The sequence below is a fragment of the Phyllobates terribilis genome, unplaced genomic scaffold (genome assembly GCF_046119375.1).
Source record: "Phyllobates terribilis strain yellow unplaced genomic scaffold, ASM4611937v1 Scaffold_3__8_contigs__length_932513732, whole genome shotgun sequence".
NCBI classification, from domain to species: Eukaryota; Metazoa; Chordata; class Amphibia; order Anura; family Dendrobatidae; genus Phyllobates; species Phyllobates terribilis.
In genome coordinates this window covers 292,895,242-292,911,905 of record NW_027362763.1, presented here as the reverse complement: position 1 = coordinate 292,911,905, position 16,664 = coordinate 292,895,242, and the positions used below count along the sequence as shown (strand labels likewise).

Sequence of the window (16,664 nt, the reverse complement as noted above, 5' to 3'; positions counted from 1 at the left end):
AAAACATTTCAATGCCTGTTTTTAAACAATATTTTACCTCACAGAAAGATTTGGCTGTGATCCCCTGCTGTAATGTCTGTATAGTCTTTTGCTTCCCTGGCCAGTAGTTGATGGTATATCCAACCTGTTCCTGCACGGTCAGACACAGCCATTACACTGTGGCACATTTATCACATTATCTTGGGAAAGGAACATTTTTTTTTAAACTAAAAAAAAGGAGGGCACCAAATTCAATATGCCATAACTGGAGTTGTGGGGGCTTGGCCCAGTAGCATGGGTGTTGTGGGGCACCAGGTTCCTCTCCCTGCTGGTGCACTGTCACTTCAAAAGGGGGTCGGTGCATGGACCAGCACTCCTCCCATTTGACCCAGGTGTTCTTAATTTAGGAGGAGACTGCAAGAGGGGTTCTGCCTATTTTTGCTCTCAACTCACAGTCTGAGAACATGTGGAAGGTGAGTTTTCTTTAAAACCTATTCACTAGATGTCGGTGCTGTGTGGTTTCTCCAGAATCTTTAAATATTTTGATAGTGTACTGTAGATGGTGGGATATTCATACTCCTTTCAATTTTATGTGGGATTACTACTTCCAATAGGTGGCAGTAGAGTTCAAGTCATCTTCCTCTCTGAAAAGGCAGTTTGCATATTTAAATTTCCCAGAGGAGCATTGCATAGCCTATAAGTCTCCTTACATTAGCATGTCAGACATGTCACTCTTCACAAGAAGTTACCCCTCAGACCCCAGTTTTATCTTGAACCTTTTTTCTGAAATTGTTCCAGAACTTTTAGACACAGTTGTTCACAGATTGGAGAACTTCTGACAGTCTTTGCTTCTGAGAGACTCTGCCTCTCTAACATGCCCTTTTAATGCAATCATGTGAAAATGGACCCTCCAGCTGTTTTTTCATTAGTAGCATCTACTTTTCCAGCTTTTTGTTAACGTTGTCACAACTTTGAGATTTGTTGCTCCCATCAATTTCTAAAGGAGTTATTTTTTTCACATGAAATGGAAAAATGTCTAACTTTCACCTTCTGATCTGTGTTCTATGTTCTGTTGGGAATAAATTATGGCCATAACATTTTTTTTTTTTTTTTTTTTATCATTTCATGCTTGTTTTCTTTATATTTTACATTGTTTCAACTTTTTTTTTTGAACTGGAGTTGTAACACTGTTAATACTTCATTCTATAAATCTTCACACAATTCTACCAACCTGCTGTGATCCATCTCCATTTACTACATGTGGCATCATGGCTACCTCCCCATTCAGCAAGGGTGGCAGTTCCAGTGGGATTTGGTCGGTCATCATCATTGTGACGTACATTCATGGAGAATTTTCTCTCAGCTGCCTTCCTAAAAAGAAAGAAAGAAAACAAAGGTTTTAGGCAGAAGAGAAGTTGACCAATGCACAACACGCAAGGAAAGGAAGTTCTAGTGAGACTAAACAATTGTTTCGGAGGTTACAATGGAGCCATAACCTTTCAGGTGTTTCTGCAGTGGTGAACCAGCCAGATATTATACTGGTTAGACAACTGCAGATCTTGCTGAGGGCTACCCAGCCAATCTCTTTAACTCAAGGTTGCTTTGAGGGCAAATATGGTAAATTAACAGTTTATTAAATTTCAGACTATCAACTTCACACAAGTAAATTACTTTGAGCACTGAAGTGCTTATGTATAAAGACGTGCAAAGCAACCAAGCTCCTGACCTTAAAGTACAGTACATACCCATGGAGTCTATTGTAACAGCCAGCTCTATTATACAATAGTCATAAATAAAGACAGTTATTAAAAGAAAGATGAATAAATGTTTATGAAAACTAAAGGTTCTGCCAGGCAAAGCGGTATGAAAGACAAGGCTGAGCCATTGCAAGCAAGGTAGCAATGTCTGTGGAAAATATTCCGAGACATGACCCAAACTGAGAAGAATGTACACAGCTGCTTGATCAGGCAACAAACAGTCTGGAAATTGTCGCTTTGTCTATAGTGAAGAGCGAAATCACACGAGTTACGTTACTCTATGAGGAATGAGAGATTAATTGCTGGTTTAAAGATTGCAAAATTAATCTCAGAATGGTGGCCGATGTTGGTATTGAGGAGAAGACTTTATAAATTAAATACACTGCACCCAGTAGCTTTCCCCAAACCCTGAATATATCGTCTAAGTAAATTACACAATGTCATATAGGCAGTGACTTTGTGTCGACACTGCGGCACACACAGGGAGGCAGTGATATTAGTAGAGGCTACCCTTCATTACTAGGACAGGTCCGGTGTTATATGTATATCCTACTAGATGTATTCTGATATCTTCTCTGACAGAACCTTCTGTTCCACTTGAGACTTTTCTCTGCCTACTATTTCTGAAGCCCATGCCTCACCTGTTGACCTCCTCCCACTACTCCAATTTACTACATGCATCCATATCTTCACTTGTGCAGGCACAAGCATGGACAGGTAGTTGTCTTCAGGTGAAATACGTACACTCATCTACGAAAATACTTTGAGCTGCAGTGAAGATCCCAGCATACTTTCCTATTCCCAAGTCTTGGCGCACAAATTTTGATTCTGTCTAGAATCAGACCAATGTTTCAAATGTATTTATTTTGCTCTCATGTCTTATAGAGACATTTATTCCAGAGTGATTAACAGACATTATCACTGTCCCCATTGGGGCTCAAAATCTAATATTCCCTATCAGTATATCTTAGTGTGGGTTTCCTCCAACTACTCTGGTTTTCTCCCACACTCCAAACACGGGGAGAACATGCAAACTCTGTGTAGAGGTTGTCCGAGGTGGGATTTGAACCCAGGAACCCAGCGCTGCAAAAGAACAGATCTTACACAGTGTCTATAATTCCACACCAAGATGATAGTCCAAGCTAATTAGCTTGTGTTCACACCTGTGTTGTCAATTCCTTTGTTAGTGAAACTGACAAAGGGCCATTTCCATTACTTGGGTCTCTCATTTTCAATTATGGTGACTGCTTTGATGAGAAAAATAGCTCTGCATTCTGTGCTATTCTTTCCATAAATATAACAAAATCTACAATAGAGGCGGCCAACCAATCCTCAAATGCATATGTGAACAGAGTTGGGTTTAGTTAAAAGCATGCCAGACAAGTAGTTTTATGATTTGACAGCGCAATATTTTTTTATCTACTTTAAAGGGAGTCTGTCAGGTCCCCCATGCCCTCCAGCATTGATATAAGTATTCCTAAATTCCCTGCCTAACCAGCCCTGTATAATGCTATTCACTTACCGTAAATCTCAGTTTAAAAAAAAAACTATCTATATCCTCAGTTTTACTTATGCTAATTGGCCCTTGACTGGTCGATTGGGCGTTAGTCTCCCCAGACTAGTCGGCCCTCTTTGCATGATAACATGATTTTCAAGAGCCGGTTCCCTGCAAATCTCGCTCATGTGCGCGGCTCTATTTGGCAGCATCATTGCGCCTCTGTAGCCGGGTTTATGCTTCCCTGCTTCAGAGGCGCAATGTGCATGTCCGGAAGGGCAGAAGGTTCACTTACATTTTCTCCACTTTCGGTCATGCGCAGTGCGCCGCTGAAGCAGGGAAACGTACATCTTCAGAGGCGCAATGATGCTAGTTAGGCAGGGAAGTAAGTAATTCATATGTGAATGCTGCTGGGCTGGAGGGCACGGGGGGACCCGACAGGTTCCTTTTACGCACCGTAACTGTTCTCAGGCAGAGCCTTGGACATGCTTATTATACGGTTCCTTGGTACGCAGCCATTCGAGCTCCAAAAAATGACTGAATGTACACAGAAATATTCTCTCTAAGAAACATTGTTCTTTACAAAGGATATCTCAACTGAGTCTGATTAAGCATGCTACACTTTTTGTTGGATGCATAAAAAAAAAAACACATTTGAAATCGGAGAAATATAGGGGGACAATAGAGATGCAATATGGCCGCATGTGTAAGCATGTATGCTAACCTAGGAAAAAACATGGACAAGTACAAATTAAGCAAAATATAATTCTTTTGCCTTGTTTTATAGACATGAAATAAAATAATAATAATAATAATAATAATAATAATAATAATAATAAATGTGTAATTTCTTAAATAACCTCTGTATGATAACAGAACAGCTTTTTAATACAAGATCAAGCTATGGGTGTCTATACATTTTTGAAAGCTATCGGACAAATTCTTGTTTGGGTAACCGCTCTTTACCAAGTACCCCATAACACGGGAATCTTCTGCTCAGCCAAATATTCATGCATTTTCAATAGGGTGAGTGCAATAAGTGGCTGTCAGACAAAGTTGGCCGCTATTTAACCCTATAGAAGAAAAAAGGAGTGAGCTTTCTACGTTTACATGTACATGCAATGCTGGGAGCTGTGGGCTGGTGGGTACCAAATCCTGCTGGTGAGGCGCAGCAAACATACAGAAAACTGGAGGAAAAGCTCGACACGACCACCAGCTAAAAATCAGAAATCCTTTACTGAAAGTCCATTCAAAACAGTAGATCCATGTAAGGGATGCAAAATCTGAAGAGTTTCTGGAGTTGCAAACTCGCTTAATCATAGTATTTTACTCCATGTTCTTAGAGAACAAAGGGATCAGTCATTTGAAATAAAAAAAAAAAAACAACTGTCGGATCCTTCTCTCCCCCACCGACTTTTTTCGTGGGAGAGTCAGGAAGTCCATATACACATTGGATGATTGACCAGAGTTTGGCTGACTTTACTGTGTATGGGGACCCCAAGGTGGATTTATACACATTTTTCAAAATGTTTATTTGCTTTGCCACTGACCTTAACTGATTAACACCTGCTTTCCTCCCAATAATGCTGTAAATATACAGTATGACGTGAATATAAAGCACTTATACAGCAGTTATGGCCACAAAATCAATTAGGACATAATGACATATTGAGGGGAACCCCTTAACACCCCAATATTAGCTTATGGAATTTGACTGATCTGCATGCAAGGCTACATCTCCCTGCAGCTGTGGGGGCTTCCTCAGCAATAACAGCTAAATGACATAAGATTTCCGAGGGTGGGCTGGCAACAAGCAGATGATCGCTAGGAAAGCTTCAATCAAAAAAGTGGTTCTCTTTAAGAAACAAATCCAACAATTGGGATTAAAAAGATATCTAAAGCTTTGCCATGAGGTTTTTCTTTTTTGTTGTTTTTATTATTTTTTACTTTGGGCCAGAAGAACATTTTACAAATACTCTTCCACATATCCAATAATAGAAGACCAAGCATCAGATACACATTCTGCCAGTTACAGATTGGAATTCTGTAACAACAAGCACACTCGTCTCCATTAATTTATGCCCGATGAAATTAGAGGAATTAGTTAAGCATACAACTTGGAGGTTACACAACAATTAGACCAAACATGGCTTTCATTGAAACGTAGCAGATTTTATAAGTGTGTTCCAGATATTAAAAACATCTGCTGACTCACCAGACCTGAAAGGCCAAGATATAAATTCTGAATGCTGAGCTTTGGGGTACTGAACGTGTTGCAAGAAAACAAAGACCCTTAATCTTTCAATATTTTAAAGGGTGTTAATCTGTAAGGTAGTAATAAGTGACAATGGATTAGTCAGAAATCCACCATGTCTTTCACCCAATAAATTATATCACTGTCCAAGCATAGCCAGATTAAAGAGATCTTTTCGAATTTGTATAGGATCGAAAAGGGGTTTTCTCGCACTTTAAAATAGAATGTATGTGGACCCATAATGGGAAAAGAAAAAAAAAAAAAACACACTTGCATACTCACCTTCACTTCTCCACATTAGCTACTGATCATATACTGTCAGAACTCTTGCTCGGATGGGATGTGAAGGCTGTGGCCGCCACGTGGCGTGGCAAAGTTCATACTGGGAGACTAGGACACCCAGAAGCCAATGCAGAGTTCGGGAAGTGGGCACAAATTAAAGGGAAAAAAAAACAAAACACACTCCTCCTCCTGTTTCACACATTCATATTTCTCACTCTTATGCATGGACTAACCGAGGGCCTCCTGACCTTAACTGGACAAATGTTTACGAGGCTGTCGAGTTCTGGTCAGGAGGCCCGTGGCCAGTGAAGACCACAAACTGAAAAATACAGATGTGTGACACAGACCTAACTTTTAAAATGGGGGAAAACCACCTTATGTGAAATAAAATATACTTAGGATGTATATACACCATCATCAAGCTGCAAAACAATGAAATAGAGATGTCTCTGTACGAGAAGCCAATTGACCGTCCAACATACCTTAAATGGAACAGTTTTGATCCAAAACACTAGCTATTGTCTACAGTCAAATGTTCCAACCCTACATATAGAGACAAACACCTTGGTGGCCTCAAAAAGACCTTTTTGAATCAGAGCTACCATCCAAGAAGAATTTAAAACCAGATTGCAAGAGCCACCAGAATATCAATAAATCAGCTCCTACATTACAAAACCAAAGAAGGAAGCAACCGGGTGCCTCTAGTAGTCACCTACAATCCAAACCTGGAGATGTTAAAGGGAGATGAACAGAAACTACAACCTTTGTTACAAAAAGATGCCTGATGATTAAAAGCTATATTTCCAGACTCTCCACATCTAAGAAACATCACTGTCAGAAGTTTCCTGTCCTCATAAACCGGAACATTTCCCTGCAAGCAGAAAAAATGTAAAACCTGTGCATTTATAATGACAATGCACAAGATAAAGATTCCCATCTCACATCAGAACTACAAGATCTCAGGTACTTTCAGTTGCACCACAACAAATGTAGTGTACTTAATTATATGTACCATATGTCCAACTGGGGTCTGTATATAGGGGACATAGCACAAAAACTTAGAAGAAGGATGAATTCTCATCGCCACACAATTAAAGAAAAGAGAATAGCTCTATCTACCTATGATCAAACATTTTTGTAGCCCTGACCACAGTATCAAAGACATGAAATTGCTGGTATTGAAAGGTAACTTCACATACTAGAGAGACAGAACAGTCTGGGAAAACAAAACTTATGATGACCTTTGACACATTCAGAGCAGGCATGAATGCATCCCATGGACTTATACATGCCTTTTTACCAGGGCTGTGGAGTCGGTAAGCCAAACCACCAACTCCGACTCCTCAATTTCCCTGACTTCCGACTCCACCACACTGCCTCACTACTGAGCATGTACATAAAGTGCAGCACAGATTCATCTCAACTAAAAGACGAGATCCTTAGATCAGGAACAGAACAGATATTTATAGGACATTTCATAACTTTCCCAAATTCTTATAAAAATCATTTACAGCACATCCTGCACTGAGCTACTGTACCCAATTTACTATATATTTGTAGCATCGCCGTCTCAGCCTCCTGCCCGGCAGAGACGCCGTCCCCCTTACTGCCGCGGTCCTGCTCTGGCGTCTTCTGGCCTCCCTGCAGCTGCTGCTGGTGCACGCAGCTTCCCCGGCTCTGTGCTTAGGGCACGCACGCTCCCTCCCTCTTAAAGGGGCCGCGAGCACAGTCCAAAAAAGTCCCCGGCCAATGGCCGGAGGACTTCCCCTATAAAAGACACCTCCTCCAATATGGAGGTGCCCGTGCAAGGTTGTAGCTTTGTTTGTAATACTTTGCTTCAGCCCTCAGGTCCCGCTGCCAGCCAGACTACAAATCCAGCCCGCCAGCCAGACTACAAGTCCAGCCCGCCAGCCAGACTACAAGTCCAGCCCGCCAGCCAGACTACAAGTCCAGCCCGCCAGCCTGACTACTAGTCCAGCCCGCCAGCCTGACTACTAGTCCAGCCCGCCTGCTTGTCTACTCTCCAGCCCGACAGTCTGTCTACAGTCCAGTCCGCCAGTCTGTCTATGGGCTCTGTCCGCCTGCTTACCTGGAAGCACCAGCCTGTTAACTGCCGTGCCTACCAGCCAGCCTACCTGGAGGCTCCTGTCTGTTACCTGCCGTGCCTACCAGCCAGCCTACCTGGAGGCTCCTGCCTGTTACCTGCCGTGCCTGCCAGCTCGCTTACCTAGAAGCACCTGCCTGTTACCTGCCGTGCCTACCAGCCAGCCTACCGGGAGGCTCCTGCCTGTTACCTGCCGTGCCTGCCAGCCCACTTACCTAGAAGCACCTGCCTGTAACCAGCCGTGCCCACCAGCCCGCCTACCTGGAGGCTCCTGCTTGATACCTGCCGTGCCTGCCAGTCCGTCTGCCTGGATCACCCGTCAGCCTGCCTGCCGTGCCCATATGCTGTACCGGTCAGTCCCTACCTTCTGACCCGTGGGAGTCACCTGCTCTCATACAAGGTCGGTCCCCAGAGTAGCACCTGGTCCCTCTGCTCGGTCCTTCCCTGGTCACGGAGTTGATTGAGCCGCCGTACGGCCTTGGTCGGTCCGAGTTGATACCTAGTTACGCCCCTCTGGTCCCTCTTTGCACTGCAGCACAGTGGTTCCACCACCCGGATCCGTAACAATATTTTAGTCGAGTCGGAATGTTTTATACAGTCTCCAACTCCGACTCCACCAAAATGGACACTGACTCGGACTCCAACTCCACAGCCCTGCTTTTTACATCAATTAAGGAATGTGCTCCTCAGTTCTATCCTCGAAAGCTTGCTATTGGTTACCATCTTTTTAGTAGCCATTAAAAGGTATCAACCACTCAGGACTCTCAAATTACATGGTACATGGAGACCCAGTGAAAGACTGCCAGACACTAGAAAACACTTCCCATCATGCTATATTTTTCATTTCAGTGTTATGATCTGCAACTTAAACTAAGGAAAGAAAGGGGAAAGCTGTCCCTACAGTAAGACTAAGCTGAATCCCTACGATGTAGCGGGCTGCCTGTTCCTTGTGAACAGACCCGCCTTCGTCCTCGGCTAGTCTGAACGGAGACCTATAGTATCAAGGGAGGGGTCCCTAAATGAACTAAGGACTGGGACAAAAATGGGACACCTCCTAAACAGAAGTTGTTGCAGAGCAAAAAGGACAAACTGACAAAAAGTACTAAAGGTCCCAGAGGACCAAGAACTGACAGAGATAGGCACCGAAGCACCTGGCTAGAGAGACAGTCTAAACAACACTGAAGTCCAGCAAAGCAAGAAGGGCGGAGCTGGAATAAATAGGCAGCTGGTCACGTGACCGCAAAACACAAGATAGCAAAAACTAACAGGAGGGTTCTAACAGTCAGCAGTACAGTTTACTGTTATTATAGGTCAATTTTTGTAGAGAAAATTCTACCGTCCAACAAACAGAACGGTCTCCGTGGCATTCCGCTGACATGGCCTCTGCTTTCATTATGTGTGTAGGTAAAGAACTTAAAAAATTTACCCATGGCACACAATGGCAGGAGAATAATTTATAAGGGAGACATAAAATGCAAAACAAATATCAATCTGCTCAGCTTCTTCTCTATGATAAGGTGCTTTATGGTCAGACACTATGTTCACCATGAAAGGTTTCTACAAAGGTTAAAATCAAGATACTGTAACTTGGTATTGCCAGGTGGGCATAAGTTAACAGACAACACACCAAGTTCATGACATTCATTCAAGTAAAGTAAAATTTTCCTATATACAGTGTAATGCTTTTCAGTCTCCTAATCCAATTGGCCTACAATTTAATACAGTCTCAGTCTGACAAAGATGATCACTTCCAGTTAACAACTAAGACCGAAGAGACCACATCCTGACCATCAGGATGTGGGCGGTCAGGCTCCAGCACTGAATAAATGTAGCACTTAATCATGGAAAGCAGTATAGCAAATAAACCCACACATCTTCACATTGATTCAACATTGCTTCCACGGAACTGGTAAACTCCAAATTTTCTACACCTGAATACCGAGGCAACAACTGCATCAAATCGTGCAGCTTTTGCTGCGGAAATGCTGAAGATTTTCTGCAAATTTCATTATCCATTACAAAGGGTGAAACCTGTTGTAAAAACATGCAGCAAATCAATGCTGAAAATATGCACGGCTTGTCAATTTCTCCTGAAGATATTTGTTCAATAGTTAGTACATGGCTGAGATTTGTTAAAATCTCATTTACTTTGCACATATTATATAATATGCAGCTGATTTTCTGCATGTAAATCTGCATGAAAAAAACATAACTTATTCACTACACCCAAGACTCTATAATGCAGATGCCAACTATCCAACCACATCATGGATACATGTACATATAAACACACATTAAGGCAGTGCTTCTCAAACTGTATGGTGGGTCTCGCAAAAGAGGTGCCCCCAAGGTGTTGGGAAGGCTCAGTTAAGTATGCAATTTTTACAGAAGTGATTATAAATTGGATAGTCCTTTATCTAACTGCATCAATTTCTGATTTAGCAAGATAACAGACTCATTTTTCTGCTTGGATTTCAATTGTACACTGTTCAGTAGAAATAAAAATGCAAATTGAGCAATATTTATAATTTTGCCATGGCCACTGGCCATAAATTGAGAGGCCAAAGGCATCACCTTCACCCTACCGGCGAGGCCAACGGCATCACCTTCGCCCTACCCGCAAGGCCAACGGCATCACCTTCGCCCTACCCGCAAGGCCAACGGCATCACCTTCGCCCTATCCGCAAGGCCAATGGCATCACCTTCGCCCTACCCGCAAGGCCAACGGCATCACCTTCGCCCTACCCGCGAGGCCAACAGCATCACCTTCGCTCTACCCGCGAGGCCAACGGCGTCATCTTTGCCTTTCTGGCGAGGCCAGCGGCATCACCTTCATCCTTCCGCCTCAGCAGACCCTGGCAACCAACCCTGGAGAAGTCTGCAATTTTCTATTACAGCTATTGAGCACTTGGGTCCCTTGTCCCCCAGCACATCAATCCATTGTGTTTCATTATTTTTTTCTAATGTTTGAAGTAGATGCCAAGCTTAAAACATTGATGCTAATAAAATGCTACAATTTTACTCCAGAATAAGCTGCATATTTATTATATAAGGGTAAAGCATAACAATATGTAAAATTCAAATAAGATATTTTCCATCACCATAACTTAATCAAGAAACCTTACATTGATTCACTTTTTAAAACTGTCTGCAGTTACAATAAGCACAAAGTGCAGTAGTGAATAAAAAATGCACTATAACATACTTATAAAATAAGCGCTTATTCTAAACTAGCGAGAGAGTATACCAAGCTTGGGAATAGTTAAATCCCGCTGTCTCTCTATGTTTGGGTATACTTTCCTCACATGTGGACTTTTCACAGTCATACATCTGTTCACAGCGGAAGTAACATTGGCATGAAAATATTTCTAACCATGCAGCAAATCAATTGACCATTGTAAGCACATAATTCATTGCTATCTGATACAACTGCAGTGTGGTTGACATTTGCATGATTTAAAGTTAGAAAAACAAGAACATGCAAATGGAAGAAAAGCTAAAAATTTGAGTCATTTTCTCCATGTGTTACTTGTATTGTCATTGTTTATATTTCTGTATTCACATAATATTAAATGCAGACGTCTGTGGAGTTGTGGGGGTGGGGGTTATTAAATAAGTGCATATTCCATTGTTTGCATTGATTCACATTGGAATAGAATACAACTATTGTATCTAACAAATGGAATCGCCAAAATAAGGTCTAATAGCAGACCGGTATAATTATTGCATTGTTTCACTGTGTACATTGTCCCCTTACCGCACTATCATCTTAGAGAATATTATTATTATCTCCCGGGCAAGTATCCACCAACAATGTAGAGACCTGCAGTGAAGCAGCTGCTCAGGATTAAGCATACACGTAAATTACGCTTTACCAATTAGCAAGACAAGCATAGTTACATATTTGCTTGATACTAAGCAGCCGTTTTCCTGCAGCCCCAATCTGCCCTGCAATATGCTTGAAGCTAAATTACTCACTCTAGGAAGAACAGAGACTCCATTTTTTGCTTTCTAGTCTTATTCACAGCCTCAATAAGAGTTCTAATAGTAGCCATGATGGTTGTCAAATAACTATCTTAGGAGCACTTCTGAAATGGATAAAATTGCAAAGTGTTTCTAAAAACAAGTAACTTTGCAATTTACCTCTAACTAAAAGTACTCTTCTGTGTAAGCAACGTAGAGATTTTTAATTCTAAAGTTTACCGCTTGTTGCCTAGGTTATCGGCCACCTCTGCAATCCATCAGTGGTGTCTGGCTTCCAAGGCAAGGAGCATGCACTTGGTATAGAACTTCCAAGCACGGTTCTGATGCTGGCTGAATCGCTGGCTCAGAGCCTCCACTCTTCTTTGATGCTACAATGGCAAAGATGCCTCTGTTTGTAGCATGAAAGATCGCCACAGTTTCAATCAGCACAGCAGTGATGCGCCCTTGATGAATGAATAAGAGAATAATCCTTTTAAAGACTTCTCAGAAAATTTGCCCCAGGGGGTATTTGTATAAATCCAAAAATAAATTGTGCTTCACCTTCTCAATTACAGTCTGCAGCGCTAATGTTACATCGACAGCCAATCAGAGCTCAGCGGAATGCCGCCTACTCGGACAGAGCCTCTGAGCTCACCGACTTATTGTCTGACATCCACAGCCACAGGCACTGGGAGCAGCGGCAAATACCAGCACTGGACCAGCATAGGGCGAATAAAGTACAGTTTATTTTCTTTTGTTACAACAAACTGTACCTGGGGACAAGGTTTTCTGAAAATACTAATCCCCCTATAAGAAATGGCTAGCATGGGATTAAAAAAGATAAAATATGAGAATTTGGAGTCTATGCCTCCCTATCATATGGAGTGCATCTATTCTATACTAAAAATGTTGGTGCTAGAAAGTCAATAAAGTAAAATTTTTGGATTCCCAAGTCCTACATAGACATTTTCTACTCTAAGAGGTTGTCCCCAGTTATCATCCATCCACAGGATAAGTGATGAACTTGTTGATTGATTGGAGTCTGACCGCTGGGACTCACACTGATCGGCAGAACGGGAAACTTATTTCCATTAAAATGGAGTGAGTATACTCAACTGCAGCTTCATTCACTCCCTATGGAGCTGCCGAATAGAGAACTGAGTTTTGTCCAATAGCCCTATCAGGAATGAATAAGGGAGCGGTTGAAAGTCTGATCTGTTTCGCCATCTTATAATGGGGATAAAGTTTCCTGCTGGGTATTAAAAATCTACAATTGGAGTGGATCTCGGTGGTGGAACACTCACTAATCAGCAAATTATGTCTTATCCTGTGGATAGTAATCATAGTTGCAGGTAGTTCAGTTTTAAAAGAACACTTATTTCGATATAATCAATTCAGTCATAAGGACGTCACTAAGGGAGGACTCCTGGCTCAAGCATAGCGAGACTTGGACTGAACATACCTTATTTGCCAACATACTTGAATGAGTCCTACTTTTCATGCACAGCGAGAACAGATTCCCTATGCAGCAGCCCCTTTTAGGGTACGCTCACATCAACATATAAAAAGTGGCTGAGATTCTCAGCCAGAAAAGTTAGACAGTGTCAGGTGAGTGTCATACGTTTTTCTTCTCACCTAGCATCCATATGCCATGCGAGTACTACGCAAGCATGCGTTTTTTTCCCTCACCTAGCATCCGTATGACATGCATATGCAATCTGTAGCGCAGGCATCCCTGCACGCCTCCCTCCTCCCCGGCAGGGATGCCGACTAACAGTGAGCAATGACGTCAGTGAGGTGACCGGAGTTGTCATGCTCAGCTCAGTGTCTCCTGGATGCCGGGCTGAGCGGTGACTTTTTATGTCACCGCTCAGCAATGCATCCAGATGTAGATGAATTGGGCTCATCGTGGGACAAGTGGTTTATCGGCGGACAGGTAAGGATTTGCTTTTTCATTTCTATTTGGATATTAATAAATGTGTAAAAGAGGGTTAGGAGTGTTTTTTTTCAAATAAAGGACTTTGCTCTCTGTTTTTTTTTACTTAAACTGACAAGGTTAGTAATGGGGGTATCTTATAGACGCCTCTCCATTACTAACCCCTGGGCTTAAGGTCAGCTGACATCACAAAGCCAACATCAACCCCAATACCATACCCCACTGGGGCAAGTGGGAAGAGCCAAGGTTAAGGGCCAGAAATGGCGCATCTAATAGATGCGCCATTTCTGGGGCGGCTGAGGGCTGATGATATTAGTCTGGGAGGGGGACAATATCCATATCCCCTTTCTAGGCTTTTAATATCAGACCACAGCTGTCTGTCTAGCCTTTGCTGGTTATTAAAAATAAGGGGGACTCCACGTCATTTTTTTGGGGGTCACCCTTGTTAATAGTCTGTAAAGCCTAAGTAAACAGCTGTGAGCTGATATTAATAGCCTGGGAAGCTCAATGTTTATTACCCCCTTCCCAGACTAACATCAACCCCCAGCTGTTGGCTTTCCCTCAGAAGGTTAAGCAAATTAAGGGGGACTCAGCATCATTTTTTTCTTTAACTTATTTATTTGCCATCTACATGTACAGCAAGCTACACACGCACTGCACTAATTATATAGCTCAATGACATCTTTCTATCAATTCTATTCTGACGGTTCGCTCTGTGATTTTACTGTACTCGGCTGATGAAATGTCGGGTTTCCGATGAGATGGGTGCGTTAAAAAAAAAAAAAAAAAAAAACACGGCACGCACATGGTCGGTGTGCCATGTTATTTTTTTTCTCGCACCCATTGACTTTCATTGGTGAGTCTAGACCATTTTATGCGGCCATACGCACCATGCTACAAATTTTTCCTCACTCCAATTTCAGGTGAGGAAAAACTCACAGATGAGCACTGCCTAATTAACTATCCTTGTGTAAATGCAGATGTGAGTGAACCCTTAAGTGAACATATATTCAACTATAGCATGATAGCATGTGAAGAAGCATTAACCTGTAATATGCAACACTGAGTGCATTATATGGAACTGATTTGGATTCATTAAACAATTAGTTTAAACTGTAAGGGCTTGAGTTTAGTCTTACTGAGCAGGTTCAGACACCTGGAATCTCTGCCTGACTGAAGCTGAGCAATATAACAATGGACATGCTGGAACAGGCATTGACAATCAGCTAGTCACAGGTTGAATGAATAATAAAAGCTTGAAAGCACAAGTCATTTTTATACCTAGGTATGGTTTTTATAGCAGAGTAGAAGGGCTGCTATGTACAGTAATGAAGAACTGGAAGAGATGCAGACATTCATTAAGGAGCTGAAAAAACTACCATTAAATATACGGTAATCCTCTGAGTTGGTTTCCTAGTTATATCTTTTTGAAATCAGGTGCTGCCCTTACATGTTCCACAAGGGTTTCCTAGTACTGGGAGGAGAATCTGACAAATAATTCAGCAATAGAGCAAGAAATGTACCAATTCTTGAATAAGTAGAATTGAGGTGTTCACACATGCATTGTATCCGTGATATTGGCCAAATGGCCTGTCACTCATTTTCTCAGAAATAGATAAAAAAAGTGGCTAAATAGCACTCACAACCAACAATCTGATAGAAAAGGACTATTGGGTTTTACTATATTAAAAAGGTACTCCGGAAGGACAAAAAAGAAAACCCATTGCACGCAATGTCTAGTGTTTGATGAAATTGTAATCTATAATATATGTCTGAAATTAAAATCCATTAGGGTGTCTGGTACTTTATCAATAACGCAGTAACTCCCACTCCTAATATATCATACTGTATATTGTTATGATTAGGGCTTACTACTTGTCGGTAATGATTTATTGAGATTAAAGAAAGTGATTTTTATCCTAATCTGCTCTAAATATATCATATAATAGATGCACGTTATACCAAAGCCAGGTAGGATTTTGTTAAATCCTAGCATTGCAGGTCTTGATTAGATACAACTGGCTAGCTTTGAGTAATAACCAGTGCCTGTGTTCAGCTTGTGCAGTCTGCAGAAGCAGAGTCGAGTGTGCTGCTGGTGAGTCACCAGCCAAAATGTGGGCTATTGCTGGGAGAAGGATATGCCAGGGTCTCTCTCTGAATGAAAACTGCATGTGTCAGCTGGGAAAACTGAGCAGTCTGTGTGTTGGCGCTCCAGAGAACAGTATGGAAGCTGCAGCCTGTTCAGTGTGAACTGTGCCCAAAGTTGAACACTTCTGTTTGGCGCTGGAGCTTAGGCTGAAGGGGATACAGAACCTGTGGGATCGTGCCTCTTGTGTATAAAGTTTGCTCCTGGAGGAAGGACTGTAATCTGTTCGGGTGAGTCCACGCTGACATATGTGTCAGCTAAATTAACTGTTTATTTGTGGTTATACTTTTGTGCCCAGAAGAGACAGTTTCTGGTTTTGAATTCCTTGGGAGTTTATGAAAGAAATAAAACTGCACGTTTGGACCAAACTGCGTTGCCTGTGTGAGCGCTACCTAATGCCTGAGAGCGTGAATCCCTACAACGGTAATTTGCTTACTGATCAGACACAGTCACAAAATCCATAGCCTTAATTTTTTTTATAAATTAATAGTACACGTAAAAATAAGAAACTTAGTAATCTATCATATCAGAGAAATCAGCTTCCTTCTCTCCCAGGACTCATCATTCACTTTCAAAATTCTCAATTCTGGGGTAAAATCTGTGTTCAGTGAAGACAGATTTTTAAATTACCGAGATACACAGACTCTACATCTATGTGGAAGCTCTAATTCTTGCTCCTCCCTCCTACTTCTCCTCCTCTCCTCTCCCCCTCCATAGAATCTTATCAGAAGTATTTGACATCTCCTGT

At 41.9% G+C, this 16,664-nt stretch overlaps 1 protein-coding gene across 2 annotated transcripts in view; it reads right to left on the bottom strand.

Moving 5' to 3' along the window:
• Window positions 1-16,664, bottom strand: part of FNDC3B (fibronectin type III domain containing 3B) — a 413,666-nt gene that overhangs the window by 338,687 nt on the left and 58,315 nt on the right. For both annotated transcript variants that reach the window (XM_073674905.1, XM_073674906.1), the window contains exon 2: window positions 1,211-1,350. In XM_073674905.1, the coding sequence (XP_073531006.1) occupies window positions 1,211-1,321 (111 nt within the window). In that variant the 5' untranslated portion in view covers window positions 1,322-1,350. The remainder of the gene's footprint in view (window positions 1-1,210; window positions 1,351-16,664) is intronic.